Genomic DNA, 20926 nt, shown 5'->3' on the forward strand with positions numbered 1-20926 from the left:
CTAGTGGTGGCTTGTCTATAAGTGAGATGGGATGGTAAGAGGAAGAGAATAAAAAAAATAGAGATCTTAACTCTTGTTTTCAGATGGGTATTCAACAGAAGTTATTCTACTATAAACTAGTTTCAACCCTCATCTACAACGCACTCTGTGAACTTCAGACGTCTAGGCAAGGATTCATATTCGGATTACTGGAGTATGAGGATAATGTACATGATATCGACCCAGGCATAAGAATGACGAGCCGAAGGATAGTCGTAGGTTTAGAAATATAAGATCGAAAGGATCTGGTCCTTTGGTCGAGGCAAAGGTTCCAGATATGGCATACGACCAGAGCAGAATAAAGATGGGGACAAGGTGGTGGAGCGAGGGAAAGAAGAATGACGACTAGCAGTAGCGACAGGGTAATCGGCCCTCTAGACGTTAACAAGTGTCGAGGTCGCACGAAACGCCAGCACAAATGGTCTGGCAAACCACATTATCCAGGTTCCGACAAGGACGACGAACTCCACGGCTCGCGCAATGACCATGCCGACAAGGACTAGGACGGCAAGATAAATCAAGGCTTGACCAATATCAGTCAGCAACAGGGCGGTGTTTTTGTCGTTGGTTTTCGGCCAGGCGCCTGTAGTATTGTATGCGGACATGACGGCCAAGCCTTCTTTGAGTACGTGCAGACAGTGTTCGAGCATACCAAATATGCCGTTCAGGAACAATTTGAGTAGAACCACTTTCGATCCACGATTCTCTTTTATTTGGTGACAGAACCCTTGCACTTGGGCGACAAAAAGGAAGACCATGTCGATCAACGCGTGGAATGTCTCCGAACTCATGATTCTCTTGATATCGGGCTGTGTATTCTGGCCGCCTTCACCATGATCTGACAGAGAGGATATGACGCTAGCATTATTAGTCTCTCGGTGGTCATCTAGTTGGTGTCCGTCTAATTCGGCGACATCCACAATCTTTGCCTGCATTATGGTGCTTTGGAGCCGCGATAAGCTTCTGCGGGTAGGAGGCGAAGGAGGAAGTGGCTTGATGATTTGTCTTGAGTCCCTCGTCTCCAGAAAGTTGTCCGGAGCTGACCTCCTTGGTTGTACATGACTCTTTCTGATTAACGGAGCTGGAGCGACAGCCTTTATAGGGTTATCTATCGCAGGCTCGATGCGAGACTCGGTGGACGACCTCGGGATGCCTGGCGTACGGATGCACCCACGCATACCCTTCGGTTTGTCTCCGGCGGTGGACATGTCTGTGGCGGTGACCTTTGCGCCTTCTTGAAACCGTACGACTGGGATATTCGTGGTGGGCGCCAGACCTGAAGGCGCTACAGAGGACGCGTTTGAGTTTTCCCATGAATTTTGATTCACCTTGCGAAGACCCGACGGCGAGACACCCGGCTTGGTGCTTGCCGGAAATTTTGTTCGAGCGTCGGTGATGATCTCGCCTGCGCTGCGTGCGACGGGTTCTCTGACGCCGAATTGCCGGGGCAGATGGCCTCTCAGATCCGTCATGGTCACCATAGTACGTGTTATAGTGGGTGTGATAATGAACACATCGTCCGCCTTGATGTTCGACCTGCGGTTCTCCGAGAACCCGGTTTGCTTCTCGGTAGAATCTGAGTCTTCTTTCTCCTCGGGGCTCGTAGACTTCTTTGTCGTCAATTGCTGGCATTGTGCTTCCCGGCACAGCAGTTTCGGTGACGGCTTCGAGCATTGGGCATGCTTCAAATTCCGAGAAATTGGTTCCCATTCTTCTTGTACGAGATTCGATTCCCCAGATGCTCCCTTCGTTTGGTGCGTCGGGCCTAGCTTTGACTCTTTCGGCACCTTGGTTATACGCAACGGCGGAATATCCACGACTTTTGGGCGTTCTGGCGCCGAAAAGTAGAGGATTTCGTCCGGGTTCCGGTCGTGCGGGCCATTGATTTCCTTGCAGCCTAAAAAAGAACCATCCGCATTCGCGTGAGGCGGTTCCTGTTTGGGTCCGGTGGATGATTCCTCCCAGATGGTGCTGATTCTGTGCTTGCCGATCTCGTCAGGACAGTAGTAGCGGTTGTTACTGCAAGAAAGATCGGCATCTTCTCTCGACGATGATGGCCGAGAATCCTCACCATCGAGCGTCCCCAACCGCTTCCCGCCCAGCTCAGGGTACTTCAAATGTTGCTCTGGTGACATGGATCGTGGGCTCGGGAGAGTTTCAGGATCGACCATTGAACCTCCTTCCGTTTGTACCTGCTCAATGCTTTTCTGATACTGGGCAATTTGTCGAACGCCCATGATAGGAGGATTGGGTTCCCGCGCGGACGGCATGTGGACGACAAATCTGTCTTCCCAGTCTTTCATCGAAGAAGGGCCAGATATGGGTGACACAGAAGAGTTTGAGTTGTAGGACGAGTTAGTAATACTGCCTGTCTTATACTTCTGGCTGGATGCACCACTGCCATTTGAACTCGCCGAGTGGTTACTGTTCATGCGACGTTTACCATCAGAGAATCGATCTTGGCTAGGCGAAGTACTCTTCCTGGAATTGTCTCCTCGCTGGGCTGGTATGATTGTATTTGTTGCGGCATCTTTTGCCGGTACGAGCGATGTTTCACTGAAAGAGCCACCCAGATATTTCAGCTTGTGTTTTGCTATTTCTTGTCGTGGTGAGGTTGCCAACGAGATGAATTTTCGGTATGCTCCATTTCGAGGCGACAACGAGTCTCGATCGAACTTGTCCCTGATTCTTTGCCAGTACCGTTCCCGTTCCTGATCCAAAGCTTTGGGCGCTTCATATTCGGGTGAGCCGTCCCGGCCTTTTCGCCTACTCGGCGAGTTGCCGTCCTCATCGCCGTTACGATCCGTATCTGTACAGACTTTGAGGACGGGAAGCCTAGTGGGCGTACGCTTCGATGGCGGCGATGTTGTCGACATCTCGGTTTCAGATTTGTTGCTTTCAGGCACAGTGGCTAGCCCAGCCGCATTATTCTGGGAATCAATCGCGTCGGACTCGGTGCTTGAAGCTTTGCCACGGCGTACTCGAGGTTGACGATTGAGCAAATGCCCATTCGATAGGGGAATATCGATAACCATATTGATATTTTACCGGTCGCGAACACTGGCGGCGTCGACTCAGGTCAGTGCCAGTTGTTTGGCCCAAGCACTCTTTCCATAAGTAATTATCGAATCAAGGTGAATCCCAACAGGGCCGAGCGCGCGTCTAGCTGGGTGTTGCGGAAAGAACCATCGAGACACGGCAAGCACCACTCAAGAAGGTGAAAACCGTCTACTCGGTGTTTTCTGCCATGGCTAGGCCGGAAATGCGTATATGTTGCGGCCCGAGGGGTTGGAATGCAAAATGTTGAGTCGCCACAGTCGAGAATGTCTCGCCAAACCAGGTTGGAATGTGCACCGCAGATGCTGATGCAGATTGGCATGGGATACCCTCCTTGGCAGAGAAAAGTAATATAAGAATTTAGGGAAGCTGCGCCATTGCTTGCCGATCCGTGGCTTCCATAGAAAGAGAGGCATGCTCAATAATCTTGTAAAATCCCGGGCATCTCAACGTCAGCGTCGATGGTGGTCTCACCGGTGTAGGTGACCATCGTGGAGTCCACATACTCATAGTAGGCTGAATAGAACAAACTTCCCCAGCCATATTCCAAGTTGACATGTGTTACCGTCACATGAGGATGTTATAGAGGAAGTACAAGAGTGTCGGACTACTCCGCCAAGACAATGTGAGTTCGCTGTCTCAAATATAAGGCATCAAAGTGTCGAATTCGCTCTATCGATTAGAAACGCCCTGTCTCGCGGCGACTATGTCCTCGACTTGTTCCTGGTGCTAACGGACTTGGGGCGGCAGAGATATTACTTTTCTTGAGTGGACTTGAGGGCCGCACACTTCGTTCGCGGTAGAAAAAGTCTCCGTTATTATGCAGGCGGCGATCAAAGTTACCCGGTGTGGATTTTCGTAAGGGTGAATTAGCATGCGAGTATATCCCGAGACTGCCTCCATCGCCGGCGCGAGGCGGGGTCTGTCGGAACTGAGGCTGGCGAATTGAGCCAAGGGGGGCTTTGACCGGAGAAGCGTCGCGCAAATAGTTGGGGGTTTGTACTGACTGCGATGGTCGTGTCGGCGTGGAAGAGAACGAGCTATTCCGGAATGAGACTCCTTCTGGATCAACATGTTTCAGATAGTTGGGGTTAGGGCTGGTCTTGAACCCTCGATTGATGACAACGGCCGGGGTGTGGGTGTCGACCTTATTGTACTTTTCCTCAAATGCGGACTGAGGACCAGAGAATTGAGTGCCAACCTCCCTCATCAACGGTTGCGTTCGAGGATGCACAAACTTTGTGTCGTACTCTTTTAGCACTTCCTTGTGAACGACCATAGTATCTTTAGCTTGTTGCTTGAAATATGATGAGAGGAATGACATCTGAACAGACAGCAGCGTTGTAACCACGAGCGTTGTGACAATGGTAACGCTCGGTCGAGGATCGGAGAGTTGCGTAGGCAAAAAGATCCAATATATGAGGACATGACCAGGACTGAAGAGACAGAATAGCCGGAGACAAATCGGCAGAGGATCCCAAACCCCAAGTTCCCAGACGTCACGCTCGGCATTCGGATGAGCCCTCGATTCCGCAGACCCGGAAAGCGCATTCGCAAGGTATCGAAGCGGCGAAGTGGTGACGGGCGTAGAATCGACTCGGACCCTTTGAGCGGACGGCGTAGTAAGCGCTTGGTCGATCGAAGCTTCAAACATGCGATAGTACCGTTTCTTATTGAAAGTGTAGAAGGCATTCAAGCCGGCGGCGCCAGTAAGGAAGTGGACAACGAAAGATGCCTAGTAAGTGAATATCTGTCAGTGCCAAGCAATGCTAAACATGTCAAAATACCACTCACGAGCCAGCTGAGCCATGAAGACCCTCCTTCATCGCCAAACACATCATCAACAGCTTGACTGCCGCTTGTTCGGCTGTTCGCCCTCGCGATCATAAACACCAGGTTCAGAACCACCCCTAACGTCGTCGCCCAAGACTTCTCGAATTGATCCCAGTCATTCGCATCAATTTCCTCCGACAACCAAAGCAAGAAATCCAACGGGTTCAGGTAGGCCTTGATGCGCTCCGCCAACGGCTGGCGGCGTACAAGTCGCGGCATGGTGATGTCAACGTAGCAAGGAGCTGGATGGGCAATAGCTCAAATGCGGATTCAGTAGAGACAAGAGTCGGGGTCCAAAGCCAAGCTCCAACAAAGTATGCCTTTGTCAAAGACTGACCTTCTGGCCTCTGCAACAGCTTCCAGAAGTAAACAACGCAACAAAAATCCAGAAAAGAGATGGGGGGGAGCTCCAGATTAGATAAGCGACGCTAACGCCGATAGTGAATGTGCAGTGCGGGTGGAACTAAGACTGTTCGGGATGACGATTGACAGCCCGGGCTGCGAGCCGACATCAAGATCAAAGCTCGCCGAGTGACAGCTGCTGCGCCTCGATAGAGAGTTCAATTTCCCTCTCTCATTGACACCGATATCGAAGGGCTCCTGGTCCTCTTGTCCCTCGCTACCTCACTCAATCACCATGGCGGCTGGCCCCGTCGCTTACAAGGTACCGCTCCATTGCAATGCTATTCTCCCTCACCGCGGAGACCATCACTAACTACGCACATTATACTACAGGACCGACAGCTCCTCGCTGTCATCGGCGATGAAGAGTACCTCTCCCATATTCAAAAAAGCGCCCGAAGAAAGGACCCCCGCTAATCAATCATCCGCTCCGTTCCAGCTCCGTAACTGGCCTTCTTCTCGCAGGAATTGGGGTGAGTCGACATGCTAGCACCGCACGCTTCGCAAAGGACAAGAGAAGACTGACGCCGACACAATAAATACAGCACGTCACGGGCCCCCCAGACGCCCAACGAAACTTCCTCGTCGTCGACGCGAAGACCGAGACCTCTACCATCGAGAAGGCATTCCAGAACTTCACGCAGGAACGAAATGATATTGCTGTTCTTTTGATCAATCAACATGTATGCCCAGCCCAGCCAACTCCTTTCGCCGTCTCATGCGAAGATGAAGATATACTGTGCGGTAGTCGCTAACTGCTGTGGTGAAACAACACAGGTAGCAGAGCGCATCCGACACGTCGTCGACGCCTACTCCGAAGCATTCCCTGCCGTGCTTGAGATTCCGAGCAAGGACCACCCATATGATCCTGAGAAGGATAGTGTATTGAAGCGAGTGCGGAGGTTATTTGGTGAATAGATTTGCTCTATTTCGCGGGGTTATCTCTGTTATTTACTATGCATATTCACATTCAGAGCAAGACTCTTGGTCTGGGTTATTGTCGAGTCCATCCGGTTGTCGGACATATAATTGTAGGCTGGGGAACGGTGTCACCAGAACTCAGGCGGCGTGACGAGCTTCTACCGTGCAGCAATCGGATTATCTGCTACGAACTGCATCTTCCAAGTGGCAGTCTTACACGGGTAGTGGCAGACATCTTGGAATGCTGGATTAGAGGCACAAAGGCCGGTGACAAGTATAGCTCAAATAACGTACGAAGATGCTCGTTGCATATAATGCATACTAAAGGCCAGGTAAAAACAAAAGCAAGCATATCCCGAACGCCGCAAAACACGTAGCACTCGTACATTATGACAGGAACCGCAAGGCCCGACATCCGTAGGATATACGAATGACAGGCAGGTTGCAGATGCACGGCGTAAACAGATCGCAGAGTCGATAGCGATTTGCGAATCATGTAGGCATTATAGAGACAGCAGTATTGAGTTTGGTAGCACCCAGAATGACTTCGTCACCACTTAGAACTCGATGTTCTTGGCGTCTAAGCAAGTAATTTGCTTGCCATTCTTGTTGTAGACGTCCGCGTGTACGGTGTACCGACCCTGTTTCGCATAATGCGTTAGCCAAGGACTCATCAAATGGATAAGAGTATGCCAACAAACCTTAGGAATCTGTGCCGGCAGCGAAACCTCCTTTGTCAGAACCATTGGGCCCTCCTCCAAGGGACATTCCAAGTCCACGTTCGAGAGCTGATCGCACAGGTCCGGCTGCTGCCTGAGGAGGGTGATCAATCCATACTTGACTTCGATAAGGACGTATGCGCCCTTCTCAACTCGTTCGTGCAGAACGCCCTCGGCCTTGATCTTGAGGGTTTGGCCGCTGAAGAGGATTAGCATGGCAGACAAAATACAAGGGGCCCCGGGCAAACGACTTACGCCCTGGGAGGGTTCGGAGCCAAGTCCACCGACTGGATCTCGAGAGAGTAGTCGCTGGTGCTTGCGCAGTACTCCAGCGGGTTGTTGCCTTTGACGGGCTCGCCCTGAGCTATAACGTCCTGGGAGAAGTCGAAGAACGAGCTGGGTTTGGCAGTGACGGCCAGCGGGGCCAAGCAGAGCAGAGCGGTGGCGGGCGATAAGAGCTTCATGATTCCGTGCGGAGAAGGTCCTCAGCTGTGATCGAGGGCGAGATGAGCAGGAAGTGGCGTCTATCACTGAAAGTGTCGTATCAAAAAAATCTTAAACTAGCAGCGGTGCGTTCAAGGAGCCGAGTAGATAAGAGAGGAAAGTTGAATGGGAACGTTGGAGAATGGTGATGGTGTCATGGGACGCCTCCGTCGTCGAAGCGCCTCTACGGTGACGAATGGGCGGGATGCACGTGATCGCCCCGGCTCTTATTCTTAGTTCTCCAAGCGATGCTCTTGGCGTTCGACAATGGATGTTTTTTGGACCAGGCTGACTGATGAGGCATGAACTTCTGCTTCATTGATTCTATATACATTTCGACAGGACTCAATTGTCTTATAATTCTGAATTCAAACCGGCCTCAATTGAGCAGGCGTCGTATATACCTCCTGTAAGCTATCTTCGTCGGAGTGGGCCGCCCCCGCTTGTCGTTATCTTCATCTCCATCCATCTCCGCATTAACAACTGAAGGAACACCAAGCGATTAGACGGCTTCGTTGTGCTTCATCAGTTACTTATTGTGACCGCCGACATCGCCAATCAATGCTCGGAGACGAAAATACCCGCCATACCCATACCCTACAAGAAAACCATTAGCATCTTATCGCTTGTGAAGAAGACTGATCAACACTTACCGTTCCAACGCACATTGAAGTGACGGCCACTCGCTTGTTCTGTCGCCGCAGCTCCGACAGTGCAGTAACAACCTGGCGAGCACCGGTTGCTCCCAGTGGATGACCGAAGGCACTAAAAGAATCAGCAAAAAGGTCCTTATCACGGAAATAGACTCGGGGCCTTACATAGCACCGCCTCGAGGATTCACCTTGGCTTCATCGAGACCAAGTTTCTGAACGCAGTATACGCCCTATCACCTGATTAGCCTCATGATGCAATTGCAACTTTGACAGCACCATGTACCATGGACGCGAACGCCTCGTTGATTTCAAAGATGTCGATTTCATTGTTTGTCAAACCGAACTTGGAAAGAATCTTGGGGATGGCGATTGAGGGCCCGATACCCATTATTCTGGGCTCTAGGCCGACAACTGTTGCACCGGCAAACTTTCCAAGAATTGGTTGCCCGAGTTCCTGTGCGCGAGATCGCTTCATGAGCACGAGAGCTGCTGCACCATCGGTAATCTGACTGGCATTTCCGCCAGTGGTGTTGCTTGGCTTCCACTGAGGGAAGGCAGAGCGGATTTTTCCTAGCGATTCGGCAGTCGTTCCATAACGGATACCGTCGTCCTGAACGACAACGACGGATTTGATTTCACCGGTCTTGGGGTCTTTGATTTGTGTTTTGACGGGGACGATTTCATCCTCAAACCAGCCAGCCTTCTGAGCAGCCTCCGCTTTCTGGTAACTCTTCGCAGCGAACTGATCGTGCTTCTCGCGAGAGATGCTGAATTGGCCCGCAACATTCTCAGAGGTCTGGCCCATAGGTTGTGTGTTTTGCGAGGCGACAGGATGGCTCAAGATTGAGTTAGATAGGTCCGGCGCACCACCGTCGGCATTGGTGCTCATGCTCTCTGCGCCAACTGCAACTCCAACGTCAATCGATCCAGCAATAATTTGGTTTGCAATGTTCTGGACCGCCAGCAATCCAGATGAGCAGAAACGGTTGGTGACTGATGCTGCTGTGCTCGCGGGGAATCCGGCTGCAAGCACGGCTGATCGGGCGACATATGCTTGGCCGGGGCAGAGACAGTTGCCAACGCAGACATCTTCGACGAGGTTCGGATCGAGATTGGATCTTTCGCGCACGCTCTGGTTGGTTCGTTAGCCAATGTTAGGGTATATGAATGGGAACTGCAACATACCGTCAGCAGAGAAATAAGCAGGTCATCGAGACGAGTATCTTTCAGACCGCCCTTTCTCGCTTTCGTGAGCGGTGTCCGGACAGCAAGCGTTATTACCTGTCATAACAAGGTCAGCCGTGATGTCGCCAAATCATGGAGAATCAGGGGTATATCATACGACATCGTCAGGGTTCTTGACCAGTAATTTCTCCCTGGCGGCTGCAGCACTTGATCCCGAGAGCTGATTTGATATGGACGATAGTCGCTGTTGAGGCGAAGACATTGTGATGAAGAATATGGAAAGTATTGAGGGAGGAAAAAGAAACTCGTGCGGAGAAAAAAGTTACTCCACGATATGATATAGGCCTAGCAAGTCTCCAACAACCGCGGCTCTGGAGGAGAACGAAGATCAGCCATCAGCCGAAAGAAGACCGAGTGGGCCAGCCGGCCAGGACAGCCGAGAGGTTGACTTGAAAATGTTCAACACGTCTTCATTTTCTGCCAGTCAACTCTTCACGGGTTTCCTTGACGTTGGCGAGCTTATAGATAACATCTTTCACTTTGAAGCAGGTGGCAGTGTCTTCCGACAATGATCGCACATAAGGCACAGAGCACCCTCTGAAGACGAAATGTTGCCGGTGGTGGACTTCGGGAGGGAGCAAAGGCAGCAGAGCCGACCAAGGCTGTAATAGGCGGTAAGATACAGTAACATTGAAGGCCTCGGCTCGTCAAAATGTGGAACTCCGACTCGGTGAGAGTGTCAATCTTGACTTGCAGGGGAAGCGACCTTCGCATCTTACATTTGGCCGTTGACAATATTCAAATTTGAGACTGTGCCTGACCAGAGAAGCGAGAGCACAGGTCGTTGAACAATTCCATGTCGCAGCTTCACCGAAAGACAATGGCAATGTAAACCACTCCGTACAGAGTACTTTGTTCCGGCGCTTAGACGGTGTGGGGGAAATCCGGAGAAAACCCCCGCGCCCAGTCCTTACTAGGCGAGGATCATACCAACTCCGTCTCATACGTACTTTCTTCATCGGATCTGGCATGGCGCTTCATTACCGTCTCGCCCCAAGCCGGTACAAGGCGCTGTTCCCCAGCTTGTCCGGCGAACGGCAACCCCCCGACTTTCAGTTCCCGTCCCCAGATTCCGTTACTGACCTCGAATCGTCAGAACACAGTGTTTCCAGCCATGTCATAATAAGCTAATTTCTCCAAATCGGAATACATAAAAGGCTTATCACAGACTCACTCAATGCCGGGCTGATATTCTGTCCCCTTTGTCCCAGCGTCTGTTCTGGGCTCACATATTGCTTTACATCATGGATATTCTCTCTGAGATCAGTGTGCCCGCTGTGGCAGCTGCATCGGCCCTCTCAGTTGCGGCTGGTGCTTATCTGAATGCGAAGTTCTCTATTTCAACAGACCTATCCAACATGCTGGGCGACCGAGCCTACGGGAAACGCCTGGCTCATCGCATGGCTCAACTAGGCGATACAATCACCGTCTATGGACTGCTCCAAAGACTGGTGGAAGTAGAAGGGCATGGGTCTACTGAAGCAATCTGGTTCGAAGGGAAATCATGGACCTATTCTGAACTCAAAGACCGTATGTTCTTCTTCCCGAGTTAGACTCCTATACTAATTGTATTGGTATAGTTGTGGATCGACTTGCCGCTTTGCTGCACCAGAGAGAGGTCCATGAAGGAGACTTTGTTGCTGTCTTTACCACCAACTCACCTGAAATGGTTGCTATTATCTATGCCCTTTCAAAACTGGGCGCCGTTGCTGCTCTCATCAACGTCAACCTACGAGGTATGAGTACAATTATCCTCCGTCATCAGACCAAGACTTACCAGTTCAAAACCAGACGACACTTTTACCCATTGTCTCAATGTTTCTGGCTCCAAGCTCATTATCTCAACCCCTGATCTGTCACAATTTATATGCGCGGATCTGCCGCATCTGTCGTTTAATATTTCATCTTTTGATGGTATATCTACCACCTCCGAGCTCATAACACCCGCCGAGCTGCAACAATACTCGCCGTCAACGTTGAAGGCCGCGAATGGAGCACCTAGCGACTTATCAGTATTGATATATACGTCAGGGACGACCGGAAAACCTAAGGTATGCTGTGGCTTTCGAAGCACCGGCAATCGTGATGATACTACAAAGAGCACGCTAACAGTATGACAGGCTTGCGCGATCCGCAACATGATGGGCATGATTACTTCCAACCCTCTTTCTCTTGATGTCAAGAAACCTTCGAGATATTTCCCCTTACGAACTTACTGTTCGCTGCCACTGTTCCACGGTACTGCCTATTTCACCGGGTTGTGCTACTCTGTAGGAAACGCAGGCACCCTCTGCATTCGTCGCAAGTTCTCTGCCTCCAAGTTCTGGAAGGATGTTCATGACTCCGGGGCGACTCGGATTTTATATATTGGAGAATTGTGCAGATATCTTATGGCTACGCCTGTCTCTCCTTACGATCAAGATCACAAATGTATTGTTGCCGCCGGTAACGGTCTCCGAGGAGACATCTGGGAACGTTTCCGGGAACGATTCAACGTCCCCGAAATTCGTGAATTCTACCGCTCAACTGAAGGCATAGCCAAGTACGACAACTTTGGTTTCGGTTCCTGGGGTGCTGGAAAAGTTGGATTCTCCGGTCCTCTCAAACGCCTGTTCGAGGATGACACAATCATCGTGAAGTACGACACCGACACAGAGATGCCCTACCGAGATCCCAAGACCGGGTTCTGCATCAGGGCAAAAATCGGCGAGGAAGGCGAGGCGATCGGCCGCGTCAGAAACCGCAGCTTGCTTACCGAGTACTTGAAGAACGAAGAAGCTACAGAGAAGAAGCTGCTCCGAGACGTCTTCGAAAAAGGCGACCTTTTCCAGCGTACAGGCGATCTCCTCGTCCAAGACCTTGATGGCTGGGTTAAATTTCAAGACCGGGTGGGGGATACCTTCCGCTGGAAGGGCGAGAACGTCAGTGCGGGAGAAATCAGGGACCATATTTCCGCCATTCCTGGTGTTCATGATGCCGTTGTGTATGGCGTCAAGCTGAATGCATATGACGGACAGGCAGGCGCCGCGGGCATCACGCTCGAAGAGCCCTCAGAGGCCGCGGCGACAGATTTCATGGCCAACCTTCATGGGGAGCTGAAGAAGAAGGGTGTCCCGTCGTACGCTATCCCGCGACTCGTCCGATTGACAGAAAAGTGAGTTCCCTGTCTCGGACCATAACCATACTGTTCTAATTGTCTATGCCACAGGGTCGCGACGGGTGTTACCTTCAAGCAAGCCAAAGGCGAGTTGACGAAGAAGGGCTGGAACCCTCAAGGTGATTGGAACGGCGACAAGCTGTATTGGTTGAACGGCACCCGATATGAGACACTTGATGAGACGAGTTGGGCACTCATTGACGACGGAGCTGCTAAGCTGTGATGCCTTTTGTTATATAGAGATTTGGATACCACTGGGGTGTACACATCATGTTAGGGTACCTTCGATGTACATATACAGCTTAAGGCTTGAATTTACCCACGAAGATGAAGCCGGTAGTTCTTGCCCCGCGGCCAGGCTGAATGACAGCACCCCCACTCCACCGCCGTCTGGAACTCGCTCTTTAGCAACGAGCGATGGCATTCTCGGTCTAGGCATATCGCTTCCAGGTTCCCCTTTTGACGCAAGGGCTCTGCTCCGCCCTCAGCGCGCCGATGATATTCCAGCCTTGTAGGTGTTCGGAACTTTATGGTAATACCCTGATTAACCGTTCAGCCAGCTCTCACCTGCGCCGCCGACTGGTTTAACAGCAAACGAGGAGCAGCTTTTGGCATTCTCTTCACAGGTTAAAGCATCAGCAGTATCGTGCTACCTATCTTCGTCACGTTATCTTATCTATAAGACCGGCTTCGGGAACTAAAATATACCTAAGAAACGCAAGTATCCTGGATTTTGATGATCATGTGTGGTAAATTGGTCAATGGCTGTAGGAAATCAGGCAGTACTTACGGGACAGTAGTAATGTTCCCAAAGAACGCGTTGCTTCAAGCGCCATTCCATGTACGCTGCGATCGCTATCACCTCCCCGCGTGCGAGTGATTCATGACAGTCGGTGTGATTGACGACCCTGAAGATGAGGTGCGGGATCGAGACTGATGAGTCAGATGCTTCCGCTTCAACTTCATGGATGGCTTCCCAGTGGTAGGGCCATCTGAAAGAATATTCAGTTGTGGCTTGAAGCGCCTTAGCTCTCCTGCATAGCATCGAAGTTAGCGAAGCGTTCTTGTTGTCCAGCGCGAGTGAGTGAGCTAAGCTTACTTGCACTCGACCCATGGCTGCTCTTGTCAACCATCATAGTATGCCCACCAGACAGCATTGAGGGCTCCGCCAAGATTATGGTGGGTTCGAAGCACTTGGTCGTTGTAGTCCGAATCGGCTTCCCAGAAATCAGGCATTTCCCAGTCAATCGTGGGGAGCTCGGCCTTTGAGACCGGTTGGAAGAAAGCCCCTGGGTCTATTTTATGGGTTTCAGTCTCGAGATCAAGTAATGATAGCTCTATTCTAAGAGAATCTAATAAGTCGCCGGTGGGGAGAACATCTGTGGAAGCCTTTATCGTGTGGTAGATTTTGGTAAGGTGTCAGCTTGGAAATATGCCTGTTTAAGACCAATTAGGTAGTCATGACGCCTTTTTGGCTTAGCGGTATATTTTCCGATATTAAGGTCACGGCAAACATCGTGTCTTGGCAAAACGCTCGCAAGGTAGCTTGAGATAGTGCTGCACCGCCCGCTGAGCTTCGGTATCTACCATGGTCAACGAGGCCTTGAAAAATAGCTGTTGTATGAGGAGGAGGAGAAGATAAGTAATAAGAAGGAAAGGAAGTAGTAGAAGATAGAGGGTGGATAAGAGGAGGAAAGAGAAAGAGGGAGAACAGGAGGGGAGGGACGGTCAATGCCAAGGGATTAATAAAGACCTACTGCTATACTTCTTTGAATACTGCCACCACAATTGTATAATATTGTTAGGGGACGAAGTGCTATTGCCTAGCTAAACCGTGCCATAGATACAAGAAGGGTTTGTTGAGAAGCCCTCTAGAGAGTACTCGAAGGAAAGGCCTAATGAATAAGCAGATTCGCAGGGGTTAACAAGGGTTCGAGGGTTAGATAGGATAGCAGGGGTAAGCAAGGAATGGAATGAGCAAAGGTGCTTGGTATGGACAGGAGAATGGGAGATAGACGAGGTCGTAGACCGAGTTCACAAGATTAGGGAGCCTCGTACGAGGGGCCCATAACACAGTATTCTAATATCAGAAGGTAAATATACATCTATAGAATCTAAAAACAAGGTATCTAGAATCCTTAGGGTATATATATCTTAATATATTAATACTATTGCTGTAATCCTACTTGTTGTTGAGATATTAAAAAGGTGCTATTTTATATGGAATACGGAGGTGGCCCGCTCGCTTGTGGAATACGTTACTATCGGCTTGGCTGAGTAATTCCAAATATGAGGCCGTCACTCTCTGCCTTGACATCACGTGGATCAACTCCATGATCTTTTTGCACGCATGGCCACGCTTTTTGGTCGCTGACGCTTCTTAGTATGCTTCCTCTGTCTCCTTAAAAACACCCACGCTTCAGGGGAAGAGCTATTTCTGGCTCCCTCTACTTAGGACCAGCATGCCGCGATCCGCAGATTGGGCTCTATTTACCTGCTAAACTTTAGCCCGCGCAGAGAGCGGATGCTGTGAACAAAGTTAAAAGTTCAACTTCACAAAAGAGCAGAGTAAATGAAAGTCACCGCCTTCCTACAATGAAGGGCTGCATGTGATGCTGTTCGAGCTTCTGAAACAAAGGCAGGCAGCCCGGCAGGCAGTTCCGATACCTTGTTATCCTGCCTGCAAGGCGTCGCTTACTGTTGCTCTTAACACTCATAACTTCTTCTGTCGCCTGGTGTCAGTTGTTCTTGCTGATAATTGACACGCACTCATGGCTCCAATTACTGTCTGGCGTCAGTCAATCTTGCCGTCAGTTTACTTAACAGTCATGAGTTCTTCCCTTGTCTGGCGTCAGTCGTTCTTTCTCTCAGTTTACTCCCACCACTTGTAAGCCCATCCACGCCGCAATGGACAACATCAAGCGAGCTGCCATTGACAAATGGCTTGATACTGTTGACCCTTCATACGACCTTACATTTGCTGCTGAAAACATCAATTCGATAGACGCACACCTTCTAGAAACCCCACCAGAAACCTCACCGAGCGAGACTCTCCACCAGACCAAGATACTGTGCACGAGAACGGACTCCCTGATGACGTCGATATCTTCGCCTTCTTATCCTCGGTCCGCTGCCTCTATGACCCCTACTTCCGGCAGCCGAAGACAACGGACCGTTTGTCCGTATCGCGTCAAAGCCAGCTTGACGAGCACAACACCGCGTGTTACCTATCTGCACGAGTCATCTGAATCAGTCCCTGGTGCCGCCAAGGAGGTACTATCCTACCTGGTTGAGGATGACGATACCTGGGAGCCAGCGGAGGAGGACGTTGCGGGGCTGCTTCAAGCCTCGCGTAAATGCACGGTTGATATGTGCAATGCATGTTCGTGGCTTATAGACGCAGTTCAGCCATTGTTGAAGACCGCGATCGGTAACCTGCCGCTGGAAGTTTGGAGCGTGTATGAGCTCTTACTAAAAACCGCTTTTTGGAGCCCCGTTGCTAACATGTTTGTAGGCAGACAGACGCAATTGACCCGAAATACCAACCCAAACCCACTTCCCGCGATGGCTATAACCGAAAAATCGATCTTGTTGTAGGATTGCCAGTTAATGAGTGGTCATCCCAATATCATGCGATCTCTGCGGCTATGCCTGATCAAACGATGAATCATGTTGCACATGTACATACTGGGTCACGTTTACTAGGTGCTGGTGTGGAAGCAAAGGCGCCGGATGGAAACCAGGTTGAGGCAGAGGTCCAGCTCGGAATATGGATGTCGGGACTGGTGTCCTGGATGTGGGAACGTCGGAACAGGATTGTCTCACCGCCTCCTGTAGTAGGATGCATTTGTGTCGGTGACCGATGGGACTTCTACGTGATATATGGCCTAGAAGGACCGGACGCCGCATTGTCTGAGGTTTGCGTCTGGGGCCCTCTGGCAGATTTGAGTTGCCGCATGAGCAGCCACCGATCATCCTCCATACTCCTCAAAAGGCTTAGACGGGTTTTCCAGTACGTGTGCGGTAGGTATGCTGATCTACTTCTAGATTCCATTGTGCGGCATCCAGACCCGGAGAGTGTTGGTTGAGCTGAGCGTTTTATTTTCTTCTTTGTTTTTGCACGCGAGCAGTACCAGTTACATGAACCGAATGGCGTGAAAAGGCACTTTCTAACGCTGGAAATGAGAATTATAATGAACTGGCAGCGCTCTGAGAGCCGGATGTAAACTCCACAATCTCTATGTCAGCCAATCAACCTGCTGTGCCACCACTAGCGCATAAGGCAAACCCGGAAGGATGTTCCTATCTGATCATAGAGAGACGGCTGTATTGATATGATGCCAAGAGACTAAGAGCATGTCTATCATAGCCGAAGTGATAGGATAAGAGATGCCTCATAGCCATCAGAAGCAGCTCCGCTATGAACGCTAGAAAATGGACTAGTATCCAAGAACACTCACTTTCCATGTAATTAGTTCTGTTCTTTGTGTTTCATTCTTCAGTGGCTTGAATAGCCTGTCATTCAACGTTACTGTTATTATCTTTCGCATATCTATACTCTCTTTTACTACTGTTCGCAGAAGAATCCTTAAGACCTTCGGATCTTAAGGACTGGCAGCCGTTATCTGGCCGCTCCATGCCAAGCACCAGCATCTTAAACCTGGATTTGAAAATATGGCTACTTCAGCGGCCGTTGTACAAGCCTATTTTACCGACACCCTTCTTGGCATCACATGCGCATACCCCCACGGCCACCTGCAGTAACTTAGCCAACTGCGGGGGTGAGTGCCTGGGTGTGGTTGCAGATGACTGCTAAATATCAATGACTAATCATCCCCCACATCTCTGCTTGTATAACAACTAATCTGTGGACGAGGAGTCTTCTGTGCCGACAACAGATCAAGAACGCGGGGAAGCCTTGATACTTTATTCTTGTCTTTGTACGTCACGGCCTCTAGGGGACTGCAGAGTTAGTGGCAGTCCGCTTGGCTGTTTGGGGGACGATGCAGAAAGCCTGGAGTAGAAAACTGGTCCTATGCCTTCAGGTCTGTATGAAAAATCCCCTACTCAGTAAAATACATTATTCGCTCATTATTCACTGTCTGAGACGAGGCCCAGATTTTGTATTAATACCCCCCGCTCTAGGGATCTTGGGACTGCTCACCTAAGATTAATCTGAACACGACTCTCTATATCCTCCTTTCAAGACATAAGGCTCAGTCTCTTCAGCCTTTTGCTATATGAGAATTCGGTCTTAAGCCAGCTCTATCAGACAGGTTGTATTGGTCCAGCTCGCTAACTTTTTCTTCTCTTCCTTTAACACTATCTCCTCGAATTCTTTCTCATTTCACTTGAAATATCACTTCTGAATTTGGACTTGCCATTATGGGGGGCCCAACAGTCCCTTGAGCACTTCGCAGCAAACACTATCCTCCTGAACCCCCTCCGTCTTCTTACAAAACCTGCGTCAACAGAACTGCCACTTTAGCTTGAGCTTGTAGCAGAGACCTGGCCTTTGATAAGACTCCTCCAAGCGTCGGGTTTGCCGCCATTGACCCTCTGGGAAGATCCAAATATTGAGGATCTCATGCCACGGTACGTCAATACAGCATGCGCAGTTATAGCCGGGTTTAATAATTTACTAATCAATCTTCAGCATAACCTATAATTCCTATACAAACAAAATCATAGTCCGAGTGATGCCGACCAAGGTTCATGATGCCCCCCAGATGTGGCTCATGAAGGAGCTTGGTGAGTTGCAGGAGATAAACTTCTTGTCTCGGAATGAACGGGATCATTTCGACAGTATTGCGGGAACAAGTGAGTAGTATAATGCAGCCTTACTTTATTTGAAAGCCATATAATACAGACACCCAGCTGATAATAACAGCCTTTCAAGACTTCGCGGCCCTAGACGCGGGTTCCAGGAACGAGCTCGACTGGCCCCTTATCCTGAACGCAGATAACCTACCTTCTATAGTCGCAGAATCAGGGTGGTGGGATAGTCGGCCGAAACTGATTGCCGGGATGGAATTATAGCTTCAGGGAGGGCGACCCAACCTTTTTTTTTTTTTTTCAACTGGTCGAAACAGGCGAATGACTCTGTAGCACGGGAGATACATGTGTACGAGCGGACAGCGGCCGGAAATGCGAATAAACAGTTTCGTGTGAGTATTTCCCCCCTCCCCCAGGGAGGACCTGCTGGGATTCTAGTGAGCTGTGGGGAGATCTTTGGTGTATCTGGTGTGTTCCCGGGGCAGAACACCACAGATGTTTGGCACCCCTCCTTGACGAGACTCCAGCAGACTGCGGACCGGTGGATAAAGGCCCTAGGATTTGTACCGGCGTGAGGGAGGGCTGGCGTCACGAGAATCATCTCACATCCAGATCAACATAGTTGCATACTCTCTTCTCTAGAATCTTTCTGCCCTCATTCTGGATTTTGTTGCCGGTTGACGATGTAGTATTATAGAACCCACTTGAGCCCATAACCTGCTAAACCAGGTGTTGTTTCAGCCAGCTTCCATGAATCTGTAGAGCGCTGCAGGCCAAGAACGCAGCGAGATAATGGGTATGACCATTGATGCCACGTACCCCTGCCACATTACTTCCGCGAGGCTGAATTCTGCATGGAGTGCTGCCAAGTCCCCTCCTCTCATTTCGTAGGCTCGACATTATCATGAGAATATTTGTAATAGACACTCGCTGTACTGCGTATCTGTTGTATTCAAAGATTGTGACACTGGAAGCCTTGTTAATTTTGAATACAACAAATTGATCGCGGGGTGGGTGAGCTTTGTGCTTATTCACTATTTCTCCCTGCTGACCTTCTACAAGGCAGTAATGAAGCGACCTCGGCCACAGCTCTCGGACTACACAGTGGGATTGGTTTGTGCGCTTCCGGTTGAACTTGCAGCAGCGCTGAAGATGTTCGATGAAGAGCATGAGGATTTAACCCCCGAATTGGGCGAAGCCAATCTTTGCACACTTGGTCGGAGGGGTGGGCACAATGTTGCCATTGCGTACCTGCCTGCTGGTCGAACAGGAACAAATCCTGCAGCCGTATCCGCCGCACGAATAAAAGCAAAGTTCAAATCTATTCGATTTGGATTGATGGTCGGTATTGGTGGCGGTGTTCCGGGTCGCGAGCATGACATCCGGCTTGGGGATGTGACTGTCAGTGAGCCTCGTGGCGAGCACGGCGGGGTTGTTCAATACGATTTTGGCAAGTCCACCGCCAGTGGGTTTGTACGGACCGGCTCTCTAAACGCACCACCGAATCTTCTCCTACAGGGCCTCGCAAAACTGAAAGCCCATCATCGCATTCAACGGAGCACTTTCGGCACCTGGCCACGTTTGGTTCGCTTGCTGAATTTGAACGCCCCAAACTTGATACCTTGTATCAATCTACCTACAAACACTCTGGAGGCCTGACGTGTGATGACTGCGAGAAGGATCAGATAGCACGGCGAACGACCCGTGGAGGCCCAAGTGATGTAGTTCATTATGGCACCATCGCTTCAGGAAATCAAGTAATCCGAGATGACACTACCAGAGTCCAGCTCAGCCGTGAGCTAGGAGAAGTTCTCTGTTTTGATATGGAAGCAGCGGGGCTGCTCAGTGACTTTCCATGTCTAGCCATCCGCGGTGTCAGTGACTATGCGGACTCGCATAAGAACAAACAATGGCAGCCTTATGCGGCAACAACGGCGGCAGCTTATGCTAAGGAATTGCTTTCGGTCATACCTACAGACGAGCTGCCCTCAGAACGGACTTTCAACGAGACGACGGATAACGATATTATTCAAGATTGAGGCCACCGTTTATATAAGTAGGTCTAGCCTGGCGAGCAGGTGAGCTAACACACCATTCAGATCAGGAGAGGATTCAACTCGCGATTGATGGTCTGCACTTGAAACGCTTTATCAAGCACCAACTATCAGTAATGGACCAAGACAACGTCATGAAGAGCATCTCGCTCCTACGCCGCGAGTGTCCCTTCTTTCCTTCAGTATTTCAGAATGCAGACTTCAAAACATGGGCCTCTGCAGAGCCGCCGCAGGTGCTCCGGCTTTGCGAGCCGTCGAAGTGGAATGTATCTCAAGCATCGTCTCACATCATTGCTTTCGAAAAAGAAGCAGCCGTGGCTACAGGGCGCTTTGTGCTATGCCTCTTCTGTTCATTTTCAATAGATGCGTCTATTGTTGATACTCTTCTTCTGCAAACTATTCAATACTTAGAAAGCAGCAAGACGCGAGCCTTTGTCCAGACATACTTGTACAATCTTATCAAGGAGCCAGGCTGCTGTTTGAAAAAACCTGGATATTCGTGAGAGGGATACTCCCAGTGCAATTATTTCTAAGTGGAGGGATGTCCCCCACACGAATCGCTTGCTTGCTCTGGCAAAGGCTCTAGCT

At 50.2% G+C, this 20926-nt stretch overlaps 9 protein-coding genes across 9 annotated transcripts; 4 read left to right on the top strand and 5 right to left on the bottom strand.

Annotated features, from left to right (window-relative positions):
* Positions 1–322: 322 nt before the first annotated feature.
* BDV17DRAFT_13670 (putative NTP binding protein) lies at positions 323–3182 on the bottom strand. Its single transcript, XM_073754227.1, has one exon. It carries the CDS (start codon positions 3072–3074, stop codon positions 414–416), a length of 2661 nt encoding a protein of 886 aa, XP_073618091.1. The 5' UTR covers positions 3075–3182; the 3' UTR covers positions 323–413.
* Positions 3183–3643: 461 nt separating this feature from the next.
* Positions 3644–5260, bottom strand: BDV17DRAFT_13668 (Nur1/Mug154 family protein). Its single transcript, XM_073754225.1, has 2 exons — positions 4891–5260; positions 3644–4831 (listed from the first exon to the last, which is right to left on the bottom strand). The coding sequence occupies exons 1-2, from the start codon at positions 5146–5148 to the stop codon at positions 3776–3778; spliced, it is 1314 nt and encodes a 437-aa protein (XP_073618092.1). The 5' UTR covers positions 5149–5260; the 3' UTR covers positions 3644–3775.
* A 200-nt stretch (positions 5261–5460) lies between these two features.
* On the top strand, positions 5461–6529 carry BDV17DRAFT_13685 (H(+)-transporting V1 sector ATPase subunit F). The gene is made up of 5 exons (XM_073754230.1): positions 5461–5593; positions 5665–5699; positions 5771–5804; positions 5877–6014; positions 6109–6529. The coding sequence occupies exons 1-5, from the start codon at positions 5567–5569 to the stop codon at positions 6247–6249; spliced, it is 375 nt and encodes a 124-aa protein (XP_073618093.1). The 5' UTR covers positions 5461–5566; the 3' UTR covers positions 6250–6529.
* A 280-nt stretch (positions 6530–6809) lies between these two features.
* Positions 6810–7435, bottom strand: BDV17DRAFT_288809 (ML domain-containing protein; the record flags this gene model as incomplete). Its single annotated transcript, XM_073761496.1, has 3 exons — positions 6810–6893; positions 6954–7170; positions 7227–7435. The coding sequence occupies 3 exons, from the start codon at positions 7433–7435 to the stop codon at positions 6810–6812; spliced, it is 510 nt and encodes a 169-aa protein (XP_073618094.1).
* A 315-nt stretch (positions 7436–7750) lies between these two features.
* BDV17DRAFT_13738 (putative peroxisomal 3-ketoacyl-coA thiolase (Kat1)) lies at positions 7751–9776 on the bottom strand. The gene is made up of 6 exons (XM_073754243.1): positions 9450–9776; positions 9293–9388; positions 8391–9239; positions 8273–8337; positions 8108–8219; positions 7751–8051 (listed from the first exon to the last, which is right to left on the bottom strand). Exons 1-6 carry the CDS (start codon positions 9552–9554, stop codon positions 8013–8015), a joined length of 1266 nt encoding a protein of 421 aa, XP_073618095.1. The 5' UTR covers positions 9555–9776; the 3' UTR covers positions 7751–8012.
* Positions 9777–10460: 684 nt separating this feature from the next.
* BDV17DRAFT_13750 (putative bifunctional fatty acid transporter/acyl-CoA synthetase (FAT1)) lies at positions 10461–12845 on the top strand. The gene is made up of 5 exons (XM_073754246.1): positions 10461–10882; positions 10933–11088; positions 11144–11403; positions 11473–12506; positions 12561–12845. Exons 1-5 carry the CDS (start codon positions 10597–10599, stop codon positions 12730–12732), a joined length of 1908 nt encoding a protein of 635 aa, XP_073618096.1. The 5' UTR covers positions 10461–10596; the 3' UTR covers positions 12733–12845.
* On the bottom strand, positions 12714–13941 carry BDV17DRAFT_256378 (uncharacterized protein). Its single transcript, XM_073757070.1, has 2 exons — positions 12829–13941; positions 12714–12763 (listed from the first exon to the last, which is right to left on the bottom strand). The coding sequence occupies exon 1, from the start codon at positions 13621–13623 to the stop codon at positions 13285–13287; it is 339 nt and encodes a 112-aa protein (XP_073618097.1). The 5' UTR covers positions 13624–13941; the 3' UTR covers positions 12714–12763; positions 12829–13284.
* Positions 13942–14864: 923 nt separating this feature from the next.
* BDV17DRAFT_256380 (uncharacterized protein) lies at positions 14865–16908 on the top strand. Its single transcript, XM_073757071.1, has 2 exons — positions 14865–15967; positions 16024–16908. The coding sequence occupies exons 1-2, from the start codon at positions 15417–15419 to the stop codon at positions 16595–16597; spliced, it is 1125 nt and encodes a 374-aa protein (XP_073618098.1). The 5' UTR covers positions 14865–15416; the 3' UTR covers positions 16598–16908.
* Positions 16909–19352: 2444 nt separating this feature from the next.
* Positions 19353–20410, top strand: BDV17DRAFT_297102 (5'-methylthioadenosine/S-adenosylhomocysteine nucleosidase family protein; the record flags this gene model as incomplete). Its single annotated transcript, XM_073763429.1, has 2 exons — positions 19353–19863; positions 19938–20410. 2 exons carry the CDS (start codon positions 19353–19355, stop codon positions 20321–20323), a joined length of 897 nt encoding a protein of 298 aa, XP_073618099.1. The 3' UTR covers positions 20324–20410.
* Positions 20411–20926: the final 516 nt, after the last annotated feature.

Source organism: Aspergillus undulatus (assembly GCF_047715775.1).
Source record: "Aspergillus undulatus strain CBS 261.88 unplaced genomic scaffold BDV17scaffold_10, whole genome shotgun sequence".
NCBI classification, from domain to species: Eukaryota; Fungi; Ascomycota; class Eurotiomycetes; order Eurotiales; family Aspergillaceae; genus Aspergillus; species Aspergillus undulatus.